At 46.2% G+C, this 19,765-nt stretch overlaps 2 protein-coding genes across 10 annotated transcripts in view; one reads left to right on the top strand and one right to left on the bottom strand.

The window, feature by feature from the left end:
• The window catches only part of PROS1 (protein S), a 118,684-nt gene that overhangs the window by 62,527 nt on the left and 36,392 nt on the right, over positions 1 to 19,765 (bottom strand). Inside the window, exon 1 of one of the 2 annotated variants that reach the window (XM_074998504.1) lies at positions 7,991 to 8,241. The exons of the other annotated variant lie outside the window; for it this stretch is intronic. Within the exon in view, the coding sequence (XP_074854605.1) occupies positions 7,991 to 8,069 (79 nt within the window). The 5' untranslated portion in view covers positions 8,070 to 8,241. Of the gene's footprint in view, positions 1 to 7,990; positions 8,242 to 19,765 lie in introns of those variants that run through there. 2 annotated transcript variants of the gene reach the window in all.
• Positions 10,318 to 19,765, top strand: part of ARL13B (ARF like GTPase 13B) — a 93,825-nt gene continuing 84,377 nt past the window's right edge. For 2 of the 8 annotated variants that reach the window (XR_012646104.1, XM_074998541.1), the window contains exons 1-3: positions 10,320 to 10,697; positions 13,230 to 13,374; positions 13,948 to 14,132. Coding sequence is in view for 7 of the 8 variants with exons in the window: in XM_074998541.1 (XP_074854642.1) it covers positions 14,074 to 14,132 (59 nt within the window). In the remaining variant the exon portion in view is untranslated. Of the gene's footprint in view, positions 10,698 to 13,229; positions 13,379 to 13,947; positions 14,133 to 19,765 lie in introns of all 8 variants that reach the window. The other 6 variants (XM_074998568.1, XM_074998560.1, XM_074998552.1 and 3 more) reach the window with 5 other exon arrangements.

Below are 19,765 nucleotides of genomic sequence, written 5' to 3'. Positions count from 1 at the left end.
CCTGGGGCCAGATCATGGGGCTGATGGTTTTTCCCCTCTCCCCTTATGTCTCCACAGCATCACTGTCCAGGGCCAGGGAAGCCCCCTCCCCCACGAGTGCCAAGGTGGCTGAGCCATTGGAACACCCGCCGCCTGTACAGGCCTGTTCCTGGAGGCCATGCTGCTGCCACCACAGGGAGGAGGAGGAGGAGGCTGGCTCACAGACCGCGGCCATCTGGGAGCAGACACGCCATGCTCCAGCGTTGGCTGGAGCTTGAGGAGGTGGACATGCGATGGTGGCAAGAAGCCTGGGGCGAGGTCGCCGGGGTCCTATGGGCTCTCACCCGGGCCATCATCCAATGCCTGCCACCGCCATCCCCCTGCCACCACCTTTGCTGTCCCCAACCTTGCTGCCCTGCTACCACCCAAGGAGGCAGCTGCTCATGGCCAGGGTGAGCCACACTGTGCTGCCCCACCTCACCTGTTTGGCCTCTGCCACCAAGCCTGTGGCTGCAGCGCCCCTGCCTCCCTGTGGTCCTGGCCTTTCCCAGCCCCGTGGAGTCCCTGGACCCTGGGTGGTAGGGCCTCCCATGGCCGTCGTGGGTCACAGCTCCCCTATCCCCATGGAAGGTTAAGGCCCCCCGCCCCCTCCCACCTCCAGGTTCAGGTGTCCCCACTACCTCCCACTACACTGCACACAGTTCCCCCATTCACCCCTGTGTATAGCCCCCCTCCCCATTTGTGTTATTGTTCAAAGACAGTTCATTTTGAAGGCGAACACATTTATTTACAAACACCATCCTGTGTGATAGATGAGGGAGGAGTGCATGTGGGGGGCTGTGTGAGGGGTACGCATATAGGGGGCAGTGGTGGGGTATGTATGAGGGGGTCATGGTGAGGGTGCCTGGGGGACTGTCATTGGGGCACCCTGGCAAAGGCCACTCCAACGTCCTCCCTGACCCACACCCAGTCCAGTTCATCTCATGGCACGGGGCATGGGCTGGCTGCTCATATGCGGCCACAGCCTCAGTGACTCGCCCCTGCAGGAATCGCTGGTGCTTGCTCTCCACAATATTGTGGAAAGCACAGCATGCACCCACCACCCTGGGCACATTCTGCAGGCTGACCTCCAGCCATGTGAGGAGGCACGAAAAGCGCCCCTTAAAGCAGCTGAACGCTGGCTCCACCATGTCCCAGGCCTGGTTCAAGTGTTTGTTGAACCGCTCCTGGTTGGGGTCAGTTTGTCTTGTGTAGGGAATGAGCCACAAGTGCAGGGGGTAAGCGGCATCAGCCACAATATAGGGGGCATGGTGGTGTCTCCAACAGGGAGGTCCTGCGGTGGGACACAGGTCCCCTCCTGCATTCTACGGCCCAGACAGGAGTTGTGGAAAATGCAGGCATCGTGGGCTCATCCGGAGCATTCCACGCAGATCTCTAGGAAGCGGCCCTGGGCATCCACGATGGCCTGGAGAACCACAGAGTGGTACCTCTTTCTATCAACATATTACCCTGTGCTGTGGTCCAGGGCCTGGGTGGGGATATGCATCCCATCCAGAGCCCTGAAGCAGCTGGGGAAGCCCAGACCAGCAACTCCCTCCATGGCGGTATTAAGGTCCCTGACGTGGACAACCCTCTGCAGGAGGATGGTATTAATCACTTGGATGACCTGCATAGCATGGAGAGCGTGCACACTGTGAGTGCATGTTGGGATGCCCCGGAGCCCCGTATCCCTGGCCCTCGTTCCCCATGCCCTTCCCCTCTTCCCCTCCCGCCTCCCATCCCCAATGGCTCCTCCTTGCCCGGGAGCCCACGTCTCCCTCCCAGGGTGGGTGTGTGACTCAAGCATCACTTACCTCCAGGAGGATGGCCCTGATGGTGGCCTTGCCCATCCTGAACTGGTGGCCAACAGAGTGGTGGCTGTCCGGGGCAGCCAGCTTCCTTATGGTGATCAATACTCTTTTCTCCAGAGGGAGCAAGAGCCATATCCATGTGTCCTGGTGCTGAAGGGTGGGGGCCAGCCTCTGGCATAGCTCCAGAAATGCCTCCTTCCTTATCCAGAGTTCTGGAGCCATCGCTCATCGTCCCACTCATACGTCACCGCCCGGTCCCACCACTCAGTGCTGGTGGGGTAGCACCACAAGCACTGGATTGCAAGGGGGATGGGGTGCAGAAGGTGCCCAGTGGCGAGGGCCTGCAGGACCAAGGTAGGGGGGTCGGCCTCTGGAGGAGGTGGAGGACGGCGATGATGATTGTGGCCAGCAGTCTGACCACGCTGTTGGTGGTGTCCCCGTCGGGGAGCTGAATGGGATCCATGGGGGTCAGCAGGATCCTGGCATAGCTCTGGGCACAGGGTCTGTGATGCTGTGTCTTGCAGAGCAGACCTCAGCGTGTGCACGGTAAGGGTGTTTGGAAGGTACTCTTAAAGAGTGCGGCTGGCTGTGCCATATGACCCTGTTTTGCAGTGTTTCTTGGCTTGCTCTTTAGAAAGGGCTCCTGTGGCTGTGTGGATGCTCCCTTTCAAAAGAATGCCTCGCTCTGTCAAAAGGAGGGATTGGAAATTTGATCCTCTTTTGAGTGTACGTGAGCTCTTTCGAAACCTAATCTTTCGAAAGATGCCTTCCAGAAGATCGCCTTTCAAAAGCATGCTGTAGTGTAGAGGCGACCAAAATGATTAGGAGTCTGGAATGGGCGTGATATGAAGAAAGATTAAAAAGACAGGGACTCCTCTTAGAAGGAGAAGACTAAGGGCGGGAATATGATAGCAGTCTATAAAATTATGACAGGTGTTGAAAAGTGAAGAAGGAAAAGTGATTTGTTCCCATGACATAAGAACTACGGCTCATCAACTGAAATTAACTGGTAGCAGGTTTAAAACTGAGAAAAGGAAGTTTTTCTTCACCCAGTAGACCAGTGGAACTCCTTGGCTGGAGCATGTGGTAGAGACCAGCATTTTATTAGGGTTTAAAAAAAAGTAGATACTTTCATGGAGGTTAGTCCATCAATGGCTATTCGCCAGGATGGGTAGGGATGGTGTCCCTAGTCTCTGTTTATCAGGGGCTGGAAATGGATGACAGGAGAGGGATCACTCGATGATTACCTGTTTACTCCCTTTGGGGCACCTGGCATTGGCCACGGTTGGAAGACAGGTTAGTGGGCTATATGGACCTTTGGCCTGACCCAGTATACCCGTTCTTATCACAGAAAGTAGTGGCTGAAAGAGAGATCAAGTAACCACAAAGAGCTTAAAAAGTTTCATGTGAGTGAATTCCTCAAGGCATCAACCTTCCAATTCCAGTAACTGCTACTATGTAAATAAATTGTTAGGTAACGTTAATCCACTGTAACGTAATCCTGGCAAAACAGTGGAATAGTTGTTAGTAGTGCTAGATACAACTGCTGAGTAAATTTCTTTTTTTAATATGTTTATGGAAATATTCTCTATTGCTTTTGACAATGACAGATTGTTGTTTTTGTTTATGACTAAACACCAAAAGGTCTGACCCTACTCCACTCCAAAGTGGAAAGTTTTGCTACTTTTTTGTGATTTACTGTCCTCCTTCCCATCTCTACCTCCAAATATTTTTATTTGCGGGCAAGAAAAGTCTATTAATTTATCTGCCGAACAGATAATCTTTACAGTTTCTGCTGTTTAATTAAAAAAATCTTACCTGTATTTCTTGTTTGATTATTGAAACTTAAATTATCTTGTGACTCTATTAAACAAAAAGTGAACATAATAGGCCTGATCAAACTACAACTGAAGTCCACTCAGAGAACTGCTATTGATTTCATTAGGCACTACTAAGCCATAATTATCTAACAATTATTTATCAGGTGCCTATTTAGAAATAATGCTGTTGAAAGGAATAAAAACACAGGACCACCTTCGTTGATCCACTCCATTTATGCTTCTGATACTGCAAAATGTCTTGGAAAAAAACCCACACTGTTTTCTTTTGAGCAAGTTTAACAGGTATTGGTTACTCTTTGTTTAGCACTAATGACTTACTTTTTGTCATCAAGTATGCCACATTACAGATGGCCACAATCTACTGTCCAATTCCTGCCAGAGGAGCAGTGCAGGCTTACCTATGTGCTAGAATGGGGCCCACATTATTTTGGTGGAGGCTCTGTACAGGTACTGGATGGGGCATGTTTCTTCATGTGGGTCTGACTAGAGAATGGATAACTTTAAAGACAGATGCAAGTGCACAAAGGTGCTAAATTAAGGTTATATGAGCAACACTAAATCTAACATTACCTAAATTCTGAGTGTTTGATGTTGCAATTTTAATGTTTTTATTATCATGCGGTGGTGGTTGTTTTTAAAAGGTCATACAAAGTAATTAAGAGTCCACACATGGCCATTTGGAACCTCCAATTTACCTTTTCTTATCATACAAGAACAAGAGGAGAAGGGCTGGCTAAAACTTGAGATTTTGGGTCAGCAAGAAATTTAAATATTACCAGTCTGGGTTGTATTTTTCCTGTTCAGAATTCAATTTTTTTAAAAAAATGTCCAATGAACCAGAAATTCTGATCTTTATTTGTTTTGGCAATGCTGACAGATAGAGCCCTGCGCTGATACAAAAATGTGGATCCACATACACCAGGCAACTCATCATTAGAGCTGCAATCTAGATTTTACTTAGGTCAACACAACAAACCATCTGGAGGGGAGGGAGGACGGAGCACAGATGGGTGGCAGGGAAGGGAGGCAGACAGAGTCTTGCAGGGAAGAGGCACAGAGGCAGGCAGCATGAGAGCGTACATGGGGGATAAGAGACAGCACAGGGGCAGGGTGAGGGTCTCGAGAGGGAATTGGGAGAATAGATTTGCATTCTGTGCTGCTCTGATGGCATCCAGCAGCAGCTTCAGTCAGATCATAGTGGAACTGAGGGGTAACATCTTGGGGCTCGGCCTGTTTCAATCCCCATGGCAGGGAGGGAAGGATCCCATTGCCCAGGATCAGGAGGGTGATCAGGGTGCTATCCCCAAAGCATCAGGTCCAATCCCAGACTCATAGAGCTGGGCCCTCCCCCATCAGAGCAGGACAGCTCGCTACTATTCTAGGAGCTCTCCTCTCCCAGAAATGAGTTGCCTCCCACACTCATAACCTCAGCTGCACCAGCCAGCAGCACAGAACAGCATGCCCAGTGGACAACATGTGTCTCCAAGTGGGACCGAGGGCCAGGACTCCCACAGATAAGTGCTCACCACGTGGGGAGGTAGCAGGTCAGGCTGGTACTCTGTTCTTCCAGAAGGGAGGTTTAGGAGCCTGTTGCAGCTTTTCCAATCAGCTGTGCAGGGGGTTGCCCTGGCCATCCCACCCCCATGCCTGGTGGTCAGGGTAGGGTGGAGGGGAACAGCCCTGCATGGGTATTTGCTCCACTATCTGCAAAAATGGTCCATGGCTGCAGGTAGCCATGAATATAAAGTGGATAGCCGTGGATATGTAAGGCTCTGCTAACAGGACATTTCTGAAATGAAATATGCTCCCAGTACAAGTTGAACCTCTCCAGTGCGGCACAATCTGCGAGACCATGGCTGATCTTTCAAAAAAGAGGACACCCCTGTGCAGGACCGGTATCAGTATCTACCAACTACTGTTGCATGAATGTATTACATATACTATAACACTTTAATACAAGGGGAGTTGGTAATACTGATACAGACACACTTCCTCTCAGAAGTGTCCTTTTTTTCTATGGTAACCCCATGGGAGGTCAATGTTGTCTGACAGCATTACCAACACTTCCACTGCTTACTGGGTTCTTAGAAGACGTGGGGTAAATTTCTGCTAAATAACAGCAACGAAGGGTTCATCAGATGCTGAAGTGAGTCTGTGCTCACGAAAGCTCATGCTCAAAACTTTTCTGTTAGTCTATAAGGTGCCACAGGACCCTTCATTGCTGTTACAGATCCAGACTAACACGGCTACCCCTCCGATACTTGCTAAATAACAGCACAGGCCACAGAGTCAGGATTGGTGGCTGGAAACAAACTTGTATGGGCCTGCAGGAAACTTGGCCACACCCATAACTGGACATCTGGCTAATTAAAATCATTCTAGACCAGGGATGTTGCCATACAAAAGAGTGATGGACTAGAGAGGTTCAACCTGTACATGTAACATTTGTCTGTACTCACGATTCAGGGCGTAAACCATCAGCAGCCATGCACAAAAGCAAACTTTTCATTATGGTTATAGTATTCCATAAATTCTTTGCCATTGCAGGATGAATTTCCTGATATTACTGGAGCCTGAAATATGGGAATACCTCAGTCCTTCCTACTCTCTGCCTGGTACACAGCAGAGGCTTTGTCTATGTTGCCGAAAAAGTGTGGTGGCAGCATGGTCACTCCAGGCAACTCCCAGTGCTGTAGGTAAACCATCTCCCGGAAGGGAAGGGAGTAGCTAACATTGCTGGGAGCCTGCTTACACCAGAGCTTCACATTCCTGCACCCCTGAGCAAGAAAGATGTAGCACAGTGAAGTGGCAGGGTAGACAAGCCCACAGTTTTGTCAACTATGGGCTGTAAAATGTCAGTTTTTGAATTTAGGCAGGTGCTGAGTGTGGGTGATGGCCCATGAGACAGACGAAGTCAGCGTAGATGATTCAGTGATTCCCTTCTGGCTTGAAATTTAATGACAAGATGAATGATTAGTGATGCTTTTCAAAACTCCTGGAAGTGGCTAGAGGCAGACCCTGTAAGGCTAGCTTGGACTAACCACTGGGGATTGGCACTGATACAGCAATTTGAATATTTGTATGTAAATATTCATGGAAAGAAAAGTGTAAGGGTAATGAAATAGGGGAATAAAGGAAGATTAAAGCAAGAAGTCATGAACAGAGAAGAAAAAGGCATGTGGAAAAAAAAAGATTTCTTTTTAGACTCACCACAGAAGTAAACTACAAAATGAGCTTTCATCATCCTCAAGCATTTAAACAAAAGTTGAATAGTAAATATTAACGTTTTCTGACAGTTTAATCATTAAACAGGTAATAAACATGCTTACATTTTTAAGGGCCTAATTCCACTTAATGCCACTAATTTCTTCCCCACGAGTGTTCTTACACTGGCACCAGCAAGAGTGTTTTTGACCTAAGTGCAAACTGACCCCTTTCCCCCATTACCACTTCTCTCTACAAAGTCTACATTAACAAGTTTGGACTTGTCTCTTCACCTAAGCCATATTACCAGTCTGCATCCAGCCTAATTTCAAAGCACAAGCTTCGAAATTATGCTGCTCAGACAACTCTCAGATAACAGCTGTCTGACTTAGAAAGCAAATGAATAATAAGTCAATTATAAACGTTATTCATATCAAAGCACTTTCTCAATACTGGAAATAAGTAATATGCAAAATACTGCCCATACGCAATGAAGGGCCTCAACTTGCCTCATTTAGAAACTACTTTAGTCACAGGACTGCATTTGTAACTGTTAAAAACAACAGCAAATTAAATCTGTTTCTACAGCAGAACTGAACGTCTGGTTTGCTCACCCATATTAACGTATTTTGAAGAAAAAAACAGCAATGCAAAAGCTCAAAGTTTAACCATTTCACAAAGGTAAATGATTCATCTGTAAAAACTGTGATGGGGGAGATATGGGGGAGGAGTTAAAATTACCATGGCCAAAACTGGACTTCTTGTCATATTTTCATAATATCCCTTCCCCCACCCTTCTGAGACTTAGGGTAGAACAAACCTGATACAAATGGCGACTAATGGCCTAAAATACTCTGAATCCTGCTATCTCAATGGCAGTGGATCTGTCCTATAGAGAAAACACGCAAGCACCAAATTCTTTCCCCAAACGTACAAAGCACTGTTTTCCCCGCCACTCTAATCTAGGAGCCTAAGAGATTAACACACAGGTACCCACAGTTTGCTCGGCGCTGTGCCTAACACGGCTCAGGGAAGGGACATCACCGGCCCGAATTACCCACGCAAACAAGAAATGCGCGAACTCTGCTAACGTTTGAAGTTGCTGAGTTTACTTACATGTCCTGGCCTCTGAGAGAGCAATCACCGCAACCAAGCAAGTGTGCAAAGTGATGCAGCGCCTGCCTAGCAGCCGCATCCTTGCAGAAAGCAGCTGGAAGGGGTTACCACGCACGTGTGTCTGTGGGGAGCGGTGGACACACAGCTCGCCGGAGTTAGCACTCGCCTCTCTGGTTGCTTTGTGCCTGCCGCGGCTGAGCGCAGTAGCAGCCCGGCCTCAGCAGGGTATCCCGCGCCAGACTCCAGCCCTCCGGGAGAGGTGGAGGAGGGAGTGATAAGGGGGGCTGGACACTTCCAGGAAACATGCCTGAATATTTCTCCCGGAGCAGCATAAACAGGATGCTTGGAGCTGCGGGGCAGCCAAGGCCAAGCGCTGGTTTACAGCTGCCTGGGAAGTGGGGGGGAGACGGGGGAGACGAGCGAGATTGCATAGAGAAACCATAGGACAAAACATAGATTGCCTGCAGAAAAGTCCCTCCTGGCTTTGGTTGAAAGTTCACTGTCCTCAGCACTTTCTGATCAGCTCTTAACTCTTCTGCCAGGGACACAGGCACCTCCCCCACCGCCGAGGCCACCAGCCCTAGCGGCCCAGGCAGATTACTTCTTTTCCAACCTCTGGCACAGCTCCTCAGCTACAGATATCCCGTTGGGGACACCAGGCATTTCCCCTCTCCCCACAGCAAAACATCTCCCAGGACTCACCAGGGTGACAGCCTGCAGCCCTGTGTTCACAGGACTGTGGTACATTTTACACAAAGTACGCCTTGTGAAGTATCTTTGGGGCAAAATGCTGATTTACTGGCATCCTGGTCAAATATGTACGGAAGCCTTGTTTGTCAGTGCAGCCACTGCTATTTGTTTTGCGAACAGAACTGGCTTCCACCAGTATCCCAAATGCCTGCCTTGATTGCTCCGATCAGTTTTGAGCTCTGTCGACCCGCAAGCACGCCCGCCCGCCCTTCCTTTTCAGAGCTCAGGGGAGTATCTGACAACTGAGTAAGCTGCTTGGTTTGGGAAACAAAACACAAGTCTTTAGAGTTCTCCTGTTCTGCCCTGTACTTGCAACACAGCGGCAGGAACAAAGGCTGCTGCTGCACAGGGAGGGGGACTGATTGCTGTGCTGCTTTGACATTCCTCAGCAGGGAGAACTCTCAGAGCTAGTTATGATGTCCCTCCCAGCAGCTGAGGAGGCTGTGAGAGAACCCAACGGGGATTCCACAGGGTTCACCTCCACCTTTCCTACAAAACTGCATTGTGGGATATGTACCGCACAGTGAATTGCTCACTGTGTTGATGATGGGGCCCCTCCACCCCTAGGGTGGATGTGATCTGGAGATAGAAGTAGCAAGTGGGAACACCCTATGAAGTTTTGTTTTGTTGACAAAACTTGGCAGTGTAGCTATGCCCTAATGTCTGTGCTACAGTCTTTAGCAACAAGGCTGCGTCTGGTCAGCCTGTGTGAAAGCAGTGCCAACAAAACACTTCGACCTTTTCAACAGCTGGATTTCATATGGTTGGCAGGAGAGCACTCCTCTATGTTCTCCTATAGTAACAAAGAGGTAGCAGTGTTAGTCTGTACTCCAAAAAAACAAAGCAACAAGAAGTCCTGTGGCACCTTATAGACTAACATATTTTGGAGCCTAAGCTTTCGTGGGCAAAAATTCTGATTTACTGGCATCCTGGTAAAATATGTATGGCAACCTTGTGTGTAAAAATGTAAGATTCCTCTGAATGGTATAACTAAGGGCAAGGCGACACTGCCAAGTTTTGGCCAAGACTTTTGCCCACGAAAGCTTAGGCTCCAAAATATCTGTTAGTCTATAAGGTGCCACAGGACTTCTCGTTGTTTTTGAAGACACAGACCAACTCCGCTATCCGATACTTTCACGAAACAAAACACAATTCTCATGTTCCGCAAGTATTTAATGTAACTCACAGAGCCACGGCTCGCACCTACACAGTGTTAACCCTGCAGCCCACCGAGCCTAAGCAGGGCAGCTCATGTGGCCAACTCACTCGCTCCGGGACATAGGACAGCTCTATGGTCACACTTTCTGTCACTCCTCCCCCCGCAACACACGGCGCTGCCCTTCCCAGTTAACCACACGGGCCCCGCCTCCCAGGCGCTTCCGATTGGCTAACTTGTAGTTCCGCCCCCTCGCTCGGCTATACGCCCCCTTCCCTGTAATCAGGAGTTACTACGTAACCAGATTCTAGCGTTCGTCGCGTGCGGCTCCCACTCCAGCCAATGGGCGAGAGGGGTGAGCCGCATGTATGTGTGTATGTGTATGTGTGTGTGTGTGGGGGGGCTGTCACGTGCCACCCCCACACCACAGTGGCGGCGCTGAGCCTATAGGAGCCGCGGCTGCGAGCGGAGCTTCTTCCCCCTTAAATTCCTCTCCCGGCTTCCATGGTGGGGGTGGGGCTATAGGCGCCTTTGCCGCCTCGCGCCAGGTAACGGGGCCTGTAAGCACCGGACCTGACGCCTCTGCCCCGCCCCTACCCCGGGCCTAATTTGCGCCGCCTGCGAGCCCTGTCCGGCTCTGTGGGGAGCGTTAGGGGGCTTCCGGCGCGGGCGCAGGCCGGGGAAGTTCAAGCCTCATCTCGCGGCTGGGTGGGTTCCGCCCCGTGTCCTGCCCACAGCGGGGCCGCTGCGGCGCCGGGACACGTTGTGGGCGCAGCCTTGTGGTGTCTGTAGCAGAACAAGGTGGGTGAGACCAATTCTTGTTGCACCACAACAGCCCCCTTGAGCGTTGCAGGGGCTTTTCCATGCCTGGGGCAGAGAACTCAGTGCGGCGCCAAAGCTTTTTTCCCCTCTGAGCGACAGCAGGGCCAGTGGACGCGGTTAGTGTGATAGCCCGGGACTGGCCTGGCTACAACAGCCGTGCAAAACGACGTATTCAATCTCTAGGTTGTAGAGTGGATCATCTCTGGCACCGCTGGTAGGAAGGTTGGTGGAAGCCGATAGACTGGACCTGGCTGCAGGGCACTGGTTGGACACTGCGTCAGAGATGGATAAATCTGTTTGGACTACTGGTTGGGCAGTAACGTTGCATTACAGAACAACTTTTAGTGGTTCATATATCATTTACAGTGACCCTGTCTGTTATAATAGTGCCCTTCTTATGTGAACTGTGCCATCCATAGGATGAGGTGGGGTGGCTGGCCTGGCCTGGCCTGGCATTTTTGGGATCCCCATGGTAGCTGCCCCATTTGTCCTGTGAACAGGAGGGGAATGGGTTATCTGGGGCAAGGGGTGGGTGCTGGGGGCAGATGGTGGCAGCCACCACAGGGGATCACATCCCCTTGGCCTTGCCCCTCTCCCCAGCACTCATCATATGGTGCTCCACCATACCCTCCCAACCCACTGAGCCCCACTTATGAGTGACTACCTGGCCAAAGAGGGTAGGGAGGTCTGTCCACTGTCCCAGATATCACTTGCCAGGCTGGTCAAGGAGGGGGTCAGGGTAGGGGTAGGGGTGGGGGAAGGGATGTGGACTGAGAAAGGGGGGCTTGCCCAGGGCTGGGGCATGGACGGCAGGTTGCTCCTGGCACCCTTGGGACCTGAGCATTGCTGAACGAGAGAATTTGCTGGACCACAGGAGTTCAGTGTTGTGTAGAAGTGTTACAAACACTTCCACTGATTACTGGACTCTTAGAAAACACTTAGTTGTAAATTAGAACAAAATAACAGCACAGAACATTGAGAGCCAGGACTGGTGGCTGTAAACAAACTTTATGGAACCACAGGGAACTTGGCCGCACTCATAAGTGGTTGTCTGGCTAACTAAAATCACATTGGATTATCAATGTTGCGAGGCAAGAGACTGCTGGATTAGTGGGGTTCAGCCTGTATTACAGTTTTTTGCTGAAAATGCTTTTACTGCTGATGCAGCTTGGGCTTTTGTTCAAAGTAAAATATACAAAAAATAATCCCCTCCCTCCCCCAAAATTCAAATTTACTTAAATTTACTTAAAATCAGACAATGAATGTGATAAATATGGAACTGAATGTGATTTAAATTAAAATTCTTGTTGGGGAGGCATCATTTTAAAAGCTTGTTATATTTTCTGTTTACTTTTAAGTGAGATGTCAGATTCATGTCTTAAGAAGAAAACTATCCATCCTAGGCATCCGTGTAGCAAAGGCAATAGATATTTGGTAATCCAAGACAAGATGATGGTTTATCTAAAAACAGTCTTGTTCTGCATTGTGCAGAGACAAACTTTGTTTTAGTTCCACTGTGTGACTTTGATCGTAGATAACAATGGTATTTTCCTGAGTATGATTTGCCTGCATTTATATCTTACATGCTTTATACCTAAGGGTAATAGACTAGTTTACTTGAGTTCTAGTCCTCTGCAAACAAAAACAAAAAGAGAATTTTGTTTTGTGTGTTTGTGGCTAATATTCAAACCTTTCAGGTAGCAGAAAAGCCATCAAGAACGAGCAGCAGTTCTCAAACTTTTGTATTGATGACCCTTTTCGCAGAGCAAGCCTGAGTGTGACACTCCTTCTCCCTCACTTATAGATTAAAAACACTTTTTAAAAATATTTAACACTTCTATAAATGCTGGAGGTCGAGTGGGTTTTGGGGTGGAGGCTGGCAGCTTGCAACCTTTGCCGCTCATCTCATATGCCTGTGACTCCCTGAAAGGACATGACTCCCGGTTTGAGAACCTCTGAACCTCTGGTTTCATGCTCTTTTCTGGGAAAGACAGGAGCATTAGGAAAATTAGGTATGGTAATGATGGAAGAGGAGGAGAGTGACTGGAAGAGGACTGTTCACTTCTTCCACCCAGCAACCAACAGACTTGGGAAAGAAGTTGGTTGTAGAGTCACTTCAAATCTGTCTCCAAGCAGTGAATGTATTTCAAGCCTTATTTGCCAGAGACTGGCATTAGAGGCAAAGTCTGGGGATGGTTTTCTGGTGATAATCCGAGCATACTCATGCTTCCCAAAAGCTGGGGATGGAGAATGGATTTCTTCACAGCATGCTGCTAAGCTACTCTGGTTAATTAAATGTGTAGACTTTGCTGTTGTATCAGCATAAACAAACTTGAAGGGACACTGAATTTAAAAGTCACACTTGTTAAAATATTTTGACATCTACTGTTGTTTATAACAATTAAGATCATTCTATCTTTAAATCAGACCAGTATTAAACTTTTGCTTACTTTGTACATTTGACTGCTCATTGTATTTAATCAATCACTTCTGTTTGTGTGGGTGTTTTAGTAGCAGCAGTGAAGAGAGAAGCATCTCCCAGTTGCTCCAAAAAACAAATAGGAAAATGGTTTTGTAAATCCCACAAAAATTGACAGCTGTGAAGGAGATGGGGAGGAAGAAGCATCTGAGGCTACTCTTAATTCTCCAAATCTGGGTAGGTAAGCAATCAGAAATCAGACCAATTTGAAAGTTTACATTTAAAAAGAGGCCTTGAGGAAAAGGTAATGACTATGCACATCTCCTAGAGCTGGAAGGGACCTCAGGAGGTCATCTAATCCAGTCCCCTGCCCTCTTGGCAGGACTAAATACCATCCCTGACATCTATTTGCCCCAATCCCTTAATGGCCACCTCAAGGATTGAGCTCACAACCGTAGGTTTAGCAGGCCAATGCTCAAACCACTGAGCTACTACACTTGGAATTATCACTAATTTCAGTCATCAGCATAGCTTTGTGATGGGTCATCCTAGAATGCTGCAATTTGTACCAGGGGATTTGTTCTGTGTGAAAACTGAGAAAATCATACTAATATAAGCTGCAAATTTCCCTTCTGCTCACTTAAGACTGCACAGACCGCCTGAAATGAGGGCTAATTCCTTGTGTAGAAAGAACTTTAAAATAGAGGTACTTCTCTGCAGAGTGCTCTTCCAAATAACAGAAGGGAAATTTGCTTTGGTTACACTCAGGGACTGACTGTGTTCTCTGTTTTGTTTCCTCATTGCCACTAGTGACAAGACTGCATCTGAGCTGGTGCTCTCTGCTTTTCCACTTCTGTCTCTCTCCATTGGAGCACTCTGACTTGTCCACATACCATTTCAGTAGCTTCCTTGACTATGGATGGCTGGTGAAAAGGGATGTTTAGTCTGATGGCCAATTGCTGTAACTGGTTAAAGCGGTGGCAGGAGCCTGTCAGGTAGGATTAAGCAAATGAGTATTCTGTGTTTCTGCAATGGTTTCTAATCCAAAGAACCTCAAAGAGCTTTATGTAATGTACTGTATATCCAGGGTTACTCCATGCTATCATTTTATTCCATACTTTTTTGCTTAGCTACACTTTCATAAAATTGGTGGGTGGGTGGGCGGGTGTGGTTTTGGTTTTTTTTTTTTTTTGGAATGAGAATCAGACCTGTTTTTGAGATTTAAAAACAAAATGCAAACCAGTGATCAGTTACTTGGGTAACTTTTTTTTCTGATTGAAAGAATTCCTGGAGTTAAAAATATTTAGGTTTCTCTTTTGTGTGGACTTGGGACAGAGAAGAAAAGTGACTTAAAAGGCCCTTAGGCTTATCTATCAGAGATTTTCAAATTTTTAAGGCTCTGTAGAGTAGTATGTTAAAACATGATATTATAAAGGGGAGCATGCCTCAGGTATTTCTTATAAGGTAATCCTCAGAAGAATGACAGCCCTCCCATAGACAAACTCATTCTGTTAAAACAAAAAAGCAGTCAAGTAGCACTTTAAAGAGTAACAAAATAATTTATTAGGTGAGCTTTTGTGGGACCAACCCATTTCTTCAGACCATAGCCATACCAGAACAGACTCAATATTTAAGGCACAGAGAACCAAAAACAGTAATCAAGGAGGACAAATCAGAAAAAAATGATCAAGGTGAGCAAATCAGAGACTAGAGGGGTAGAAGGGCCGGGGGGGAGGTCGGGAATTAGATTAAGCCAAGTATGCAAACGAGCCCCTACACTGGCTCAGAAAATTCCCATCCCAGTTCAAACCACGTGTTAATGTGCTGAATTTGAATATAAAAGGCAGCTCCACTGCTTCCCTTTCAATAGCGGTGAGAAAATTTTTCTTCAGCAACACGCAAACTCTTAAGTCATTAACAGAATGGTGTACTCCATTAAAATGTTGACTAACCGGTTTGTGGATCTGGAGTGTTTTTATGTCTGTTTTGTGCCCATTAACTCTTCGTCTAAGGGAGTTAGAAGTCTGTCCAATGTACAAAGCATCTGGGCATTATTGGCACATGATGGCATATACGATGTTAGTTGAGGAACATGAGAATGTGACCATGATTCTGTGAATAACCTGGTTAGGTCCAGTGATGGTATTTCCAGAAAAGATATGTGGACAAAGCTGGCAGCAGGCTTTATTGCGAGAAAAGGTTCCAGGACTGGTATTCCTGGGTATAGACTGTGGCTGTTGGCTGTCATTTCTGTTAAGGGAGATTTGGATTCTATTTTTAATGACTGCTTGTGGGTAGGGGTTATAAATTGATGAGTAAATGTACTACGCTTAATCCAGAGCTGATATTCTGTCACTGATAATTTTGAACAAATGTAAAGGGTAGAATATGACCTTTATGAAATTTTAGTTGTAATCATCATTAGTAACTGTTTTCACATGCAGCATTCTGGTAGAACATTCTCATATTTCAGGCCACTGTTGGTTTTCCTTCCTCATCTTCCTGTTTTTTTTCTCTGGTCAGGGTGGGTTGCTGGCACGTTTCACAGCCATTGGTTTAGATTCTCAGTTTTCAGATTCAAGAAAACAATGCTCCGTTTGTATTTGGTGTACCTTGCAAGAATTTCTTGATGAATTTGAGAGCTAGAAACTCAATTTCAAATATATGTATGATATGAAGTCCAAACTTGTCAAATGGGCCAGAAGAGACTGTTTAGTTTTGTCACCTCACCCACTTATCTGACAAGCACAGACTCTTCAGCTTTTTCTGGTGGATTCTTTTGGTTACTGCTTATTACACTACTGAGATTCATTGTGGATCTGCTCTCCATATCTTGCAACGCCTCCTCTTGTCCTTCTGGAGGCCCTGCAGAAATTATTGTGCAGCTTCACAAGCTTAGCCCACCGCAAAATTCTATCGTATTTGGAAAGAAATTGGAAATGTCACTTTATCCCTTTAATTCAGTGTTTCCCTATCTTATCTGGCCACAGAACCCTTTTTAAATTTGAATAAGCCTTCTATATGGAGCTGAAAAAGTAGACCATAAGTAAAGATGATGATGATGATAAACAAATGCTAAATAAGGTCATGAGAGCAAAATGTAGTTTAATTGCACATATTTAAAAATAAAAATCACATTTAATATTGCAGAATCATAGGGCTGGAAGAGACCTCAGGAGGTCATCTAGTCCAGCCCCCTGCTTCAAGCAGGATCAACCCTTACTAAGTCATCCCAGCCAGGACCTTGTCCAGCTAGGACTTACAAACCTCAAGGGATGGAGAATCCACCACCTGTCTAGGCAACGCATTCCACAGCTTCACCACCCGCCTGGTGAAGTAGTTTTTCCTAATATCTAACCTACAACTTTCCCTCTTCAACTTCAGACCATTACTCCTTGTTCTGCCACCAGACACCACTGAGAACAATTTCTCACCCTCCTCTCTAGAGCTCCCCTTCAGGAAGTTGAAGGCTGCTATTAAATCACCTCTAAGTCTTCTCTTCTGTAAACTAAACAAGCCCAGATCCCTCAGCCTCTCCTCATAGGTCTTGTGCTCCAGACCCTTAATCATTTTTATTGCCTTTCACTGAACCTGCTCCAGCACATCCACAACCTTTTTATACTGGGGGGCCCAAAACTGGACACACTGTTCCAGATGTGGCCTCAACAGTGCCGAATAAAGAGGAATAACTAATTTTCTAGATCTGCTCGAAATGCTCCTCCGAATGCACCCCAGTATGCCATTAGCCTTCTTGGCTACAAGGGCACACTGTTTACTCATATGCAGCCTCTCATCCACCATAACCCTTTCCATCGTACTGCTGCTGAGCCAGTCGGTCCCTAGCCTGTAACAATGCTTGGGATTCTTCTGCCCCAGGTGCAGGACTCTACACTTCTCCTTATTGAACCGCATCAGATTTCTTTTGGCCCAGTCCTCCAATTTATCCAGGTCCCTCTGGATTCTCTCTCTACCCTCCAACATATGTACCTCTCCCCCTAGTTTTGTACAAAATAAAATAAAATATATGTACAAAAGTAAAGCTAAAAAACAAATATGCATTATATTGGCAGTTTTCAATACAAAGAATGGGTTTTCTTGGCAAATTCTTTTTATATTTGGTTTAATACTGGAAAGTTGGATTCCCATATCTGGCACAGTTTTCAGTCGATTTCTGTATTTCATTTTTGTTGCTGCATAATTTTGAGACTCCAGTTTCACACAAGTATGTGCTGTCGAAGGGTAACAATTGACAAATTATATGTCTTGCTAAAGCTGAATTTTCTTGACATAAGCTACCCCAAAATGTCATCAGAGAAACTTCTTTAAATTTTTGTATAAATGGGCCATCTGAAGTGATTTTGATCAGATTTTTGTAATCTTCCATAGAAAACGCAACTGGCGGCAGGGCAGGGAGCCACAGAAGAGTCAGTAGCAGCAATCAATTCCTTAAAGATCTGCTAGTTGCTGACCGATGATCATAGTCAATTTATATTTGTCACGGTTAATGTTTTTTAAATATACGAAATCATGTGACTATATTATATTTGTATTCAGTCACGTGTGATCCATTCTTCTTGAGAGTGAATATGGGAGTTTACAGTTGTATGTAACAATCGATTGCACCACTGACTGTGTGTGCAGTGCTGAATAATGACATCATTGCCCCCACTCTCTGGTTAAGATGGCATTACAAAGGGACACTTATCGTGGCAAACACAAATGAAAAATGTTTTTAATAAAATTCATAATTGCTTAAATATTCTTTTTTAATCATAAAATGTTACCGTAATGGAATTTCCTCACGGAACCCTTATTTTCACTTAGTGGAACCCTGGGATTATGCAGAGCACCATTTGGGAAACGCTGCCTTGATTGGTGTGGAGGGTTTGCCACTCAGTTGTGCCAAAATATCCACTTCTTTAAAATCAATTTATAGAGGTTGTTGTTTGCAAAAGTTACTATTTTCATCTTAGCTATGTCTACATGGCCTCTCCCTTTCAGAAGGGCATGCAAATGCAGCCCAGATTTACAGATCTTGTGCCTCATTTCCATACTCTCATGCAATCACATTTCCAGAAGTGCTGTTTTGTCCCTTCAACAGTGGGTAGGCCAGAATAAGGCCTACCCAAAATATAAGTTTGGGTACCCTTTCTGTATCTATCACCATTCATTAATCATGGCACAAATTATAGATTAATAAGCAAATAATTTATTAACCCCAAACAATAACAATTAATTAATTAATTAAGATTTCAGTTTTCACTCTACATAAAACTATGTACAGGTGAGAATTTTCCCTCCCCACTCCCTACTGCAGTCCTGAAGGCTGATGGAATAACTGTGGTAAGTCTGGGAACTTCAGGGAAGAAGAACAGTGATGGCAGCCACAGACAGCACAGCACTTGAGACAGGATGGAGATTGTATCTGCTTCTTTCTTCAGTTCTTCTTTTCTTGAAGCGACATTCTGCATGGGGAGATGCCTGGGAAGAAACGGAGGATCTGCATGTGTGTTTGACTGTCTCCTCACCTATTCACTAAAATCAAATAGGGATTACACTGGCCTATGAGACCTGACACTGTATAACTGCTTGCCCTGGCTACCTTATTCCACTGGCCTATGAAGCCTCACAGTATATCAGTGTTGTCCTAGCCACCAGGGGCCTCCTCTGAGTCTCCTGTTTACACTACTGACGGGAGCATCAGAGTGTGAGAACCCTGAAGTGATTTGCTCCACACCTTTTTATAAATCCTTATATTCAGGCAGATTCTGATCAGGAGACCCAGCTTTTCCTGCCTTTGGTTTCCTGCCCTTTCCTGAGGGAGAGGGAAGACGACTCGGCTCTCAGTGGCCATTTTTTCAGAATGGAGACTATAGGGAATCCATTTTGAAAGCAGAAACAGCCCGGAGTCTCCCAGAATCTACGTAGGATATCTAACCTAAATCCATTTAATAACAATACGTTAAATTTGCCCCCAACGTGTTTTTTTTGGGAAAGAACAGCTGTGTAGATGGGGTCTCTTCGAAAACAAACCTGGTTTTCGAAAGATCCATTCTTCCTGAAACAAAATAGCAAGAGGGGATCTTTTGAAAATGGGGTTTGTTTTTGAAGAAACTCTGTCTACATGTCCTTTTTTCTTTCCAAAAACAGCACTTCAGGAACAGCAAGTGGCTACTATTATGCAAATGAGGTGTGCAATATGACGTTAGCACCTCATCTGCATTTTTGTTTGGCCGTATTTGCATGTCCCTTTCGAAAGTGAGGGGCCGTGTAGACACAGCTCTTCTGTTCCACAAATCACTTCACGATCACTCGAATTATTGAAAAAGTAATGAAAATCAATTTCCACATTACTGTATTTTAAATAACCATAGCCACAGAAGGGGGTGTGGGAGGGGAATATGTGAATTCAGTGGAGGTACAGCTAAAGTGACTTATTTGAGGTGTTCCTTATTTACAGGAACTAATCCATTCATTGTGGTCTCAGGGATTTGCCTTGATTAAACATTGGTATCACTGTACCGGTATGAACATGTAGCGTACACAGGCAATGCTGCTGCTTGTGCACACAAAGTATAAATTATTTCGCTTGAAACGGGTAACTTTTCTTGTTTGTAGTTGAGTATTT

The sequence above is a fragment of the Carettochelys insculpta genome, chromosome 1 (genome assembly GCF_033958435.1).
Source record: "Carettochelys insculpta isolate YL-2023 chromosome 1, ASM3395843v1, whole genome shotgun sequence".
NCBI lineage: Eukaryota > Metazoa > Chordata > Testudines > Carettochelyidae > Carettochelys > Carettochelys insculpta.
The sequence above is the reverse complement of the archived record's forward strand: the minus strand, read 5'-3'. Positions and strand labels throughout refer to the sequence as shown.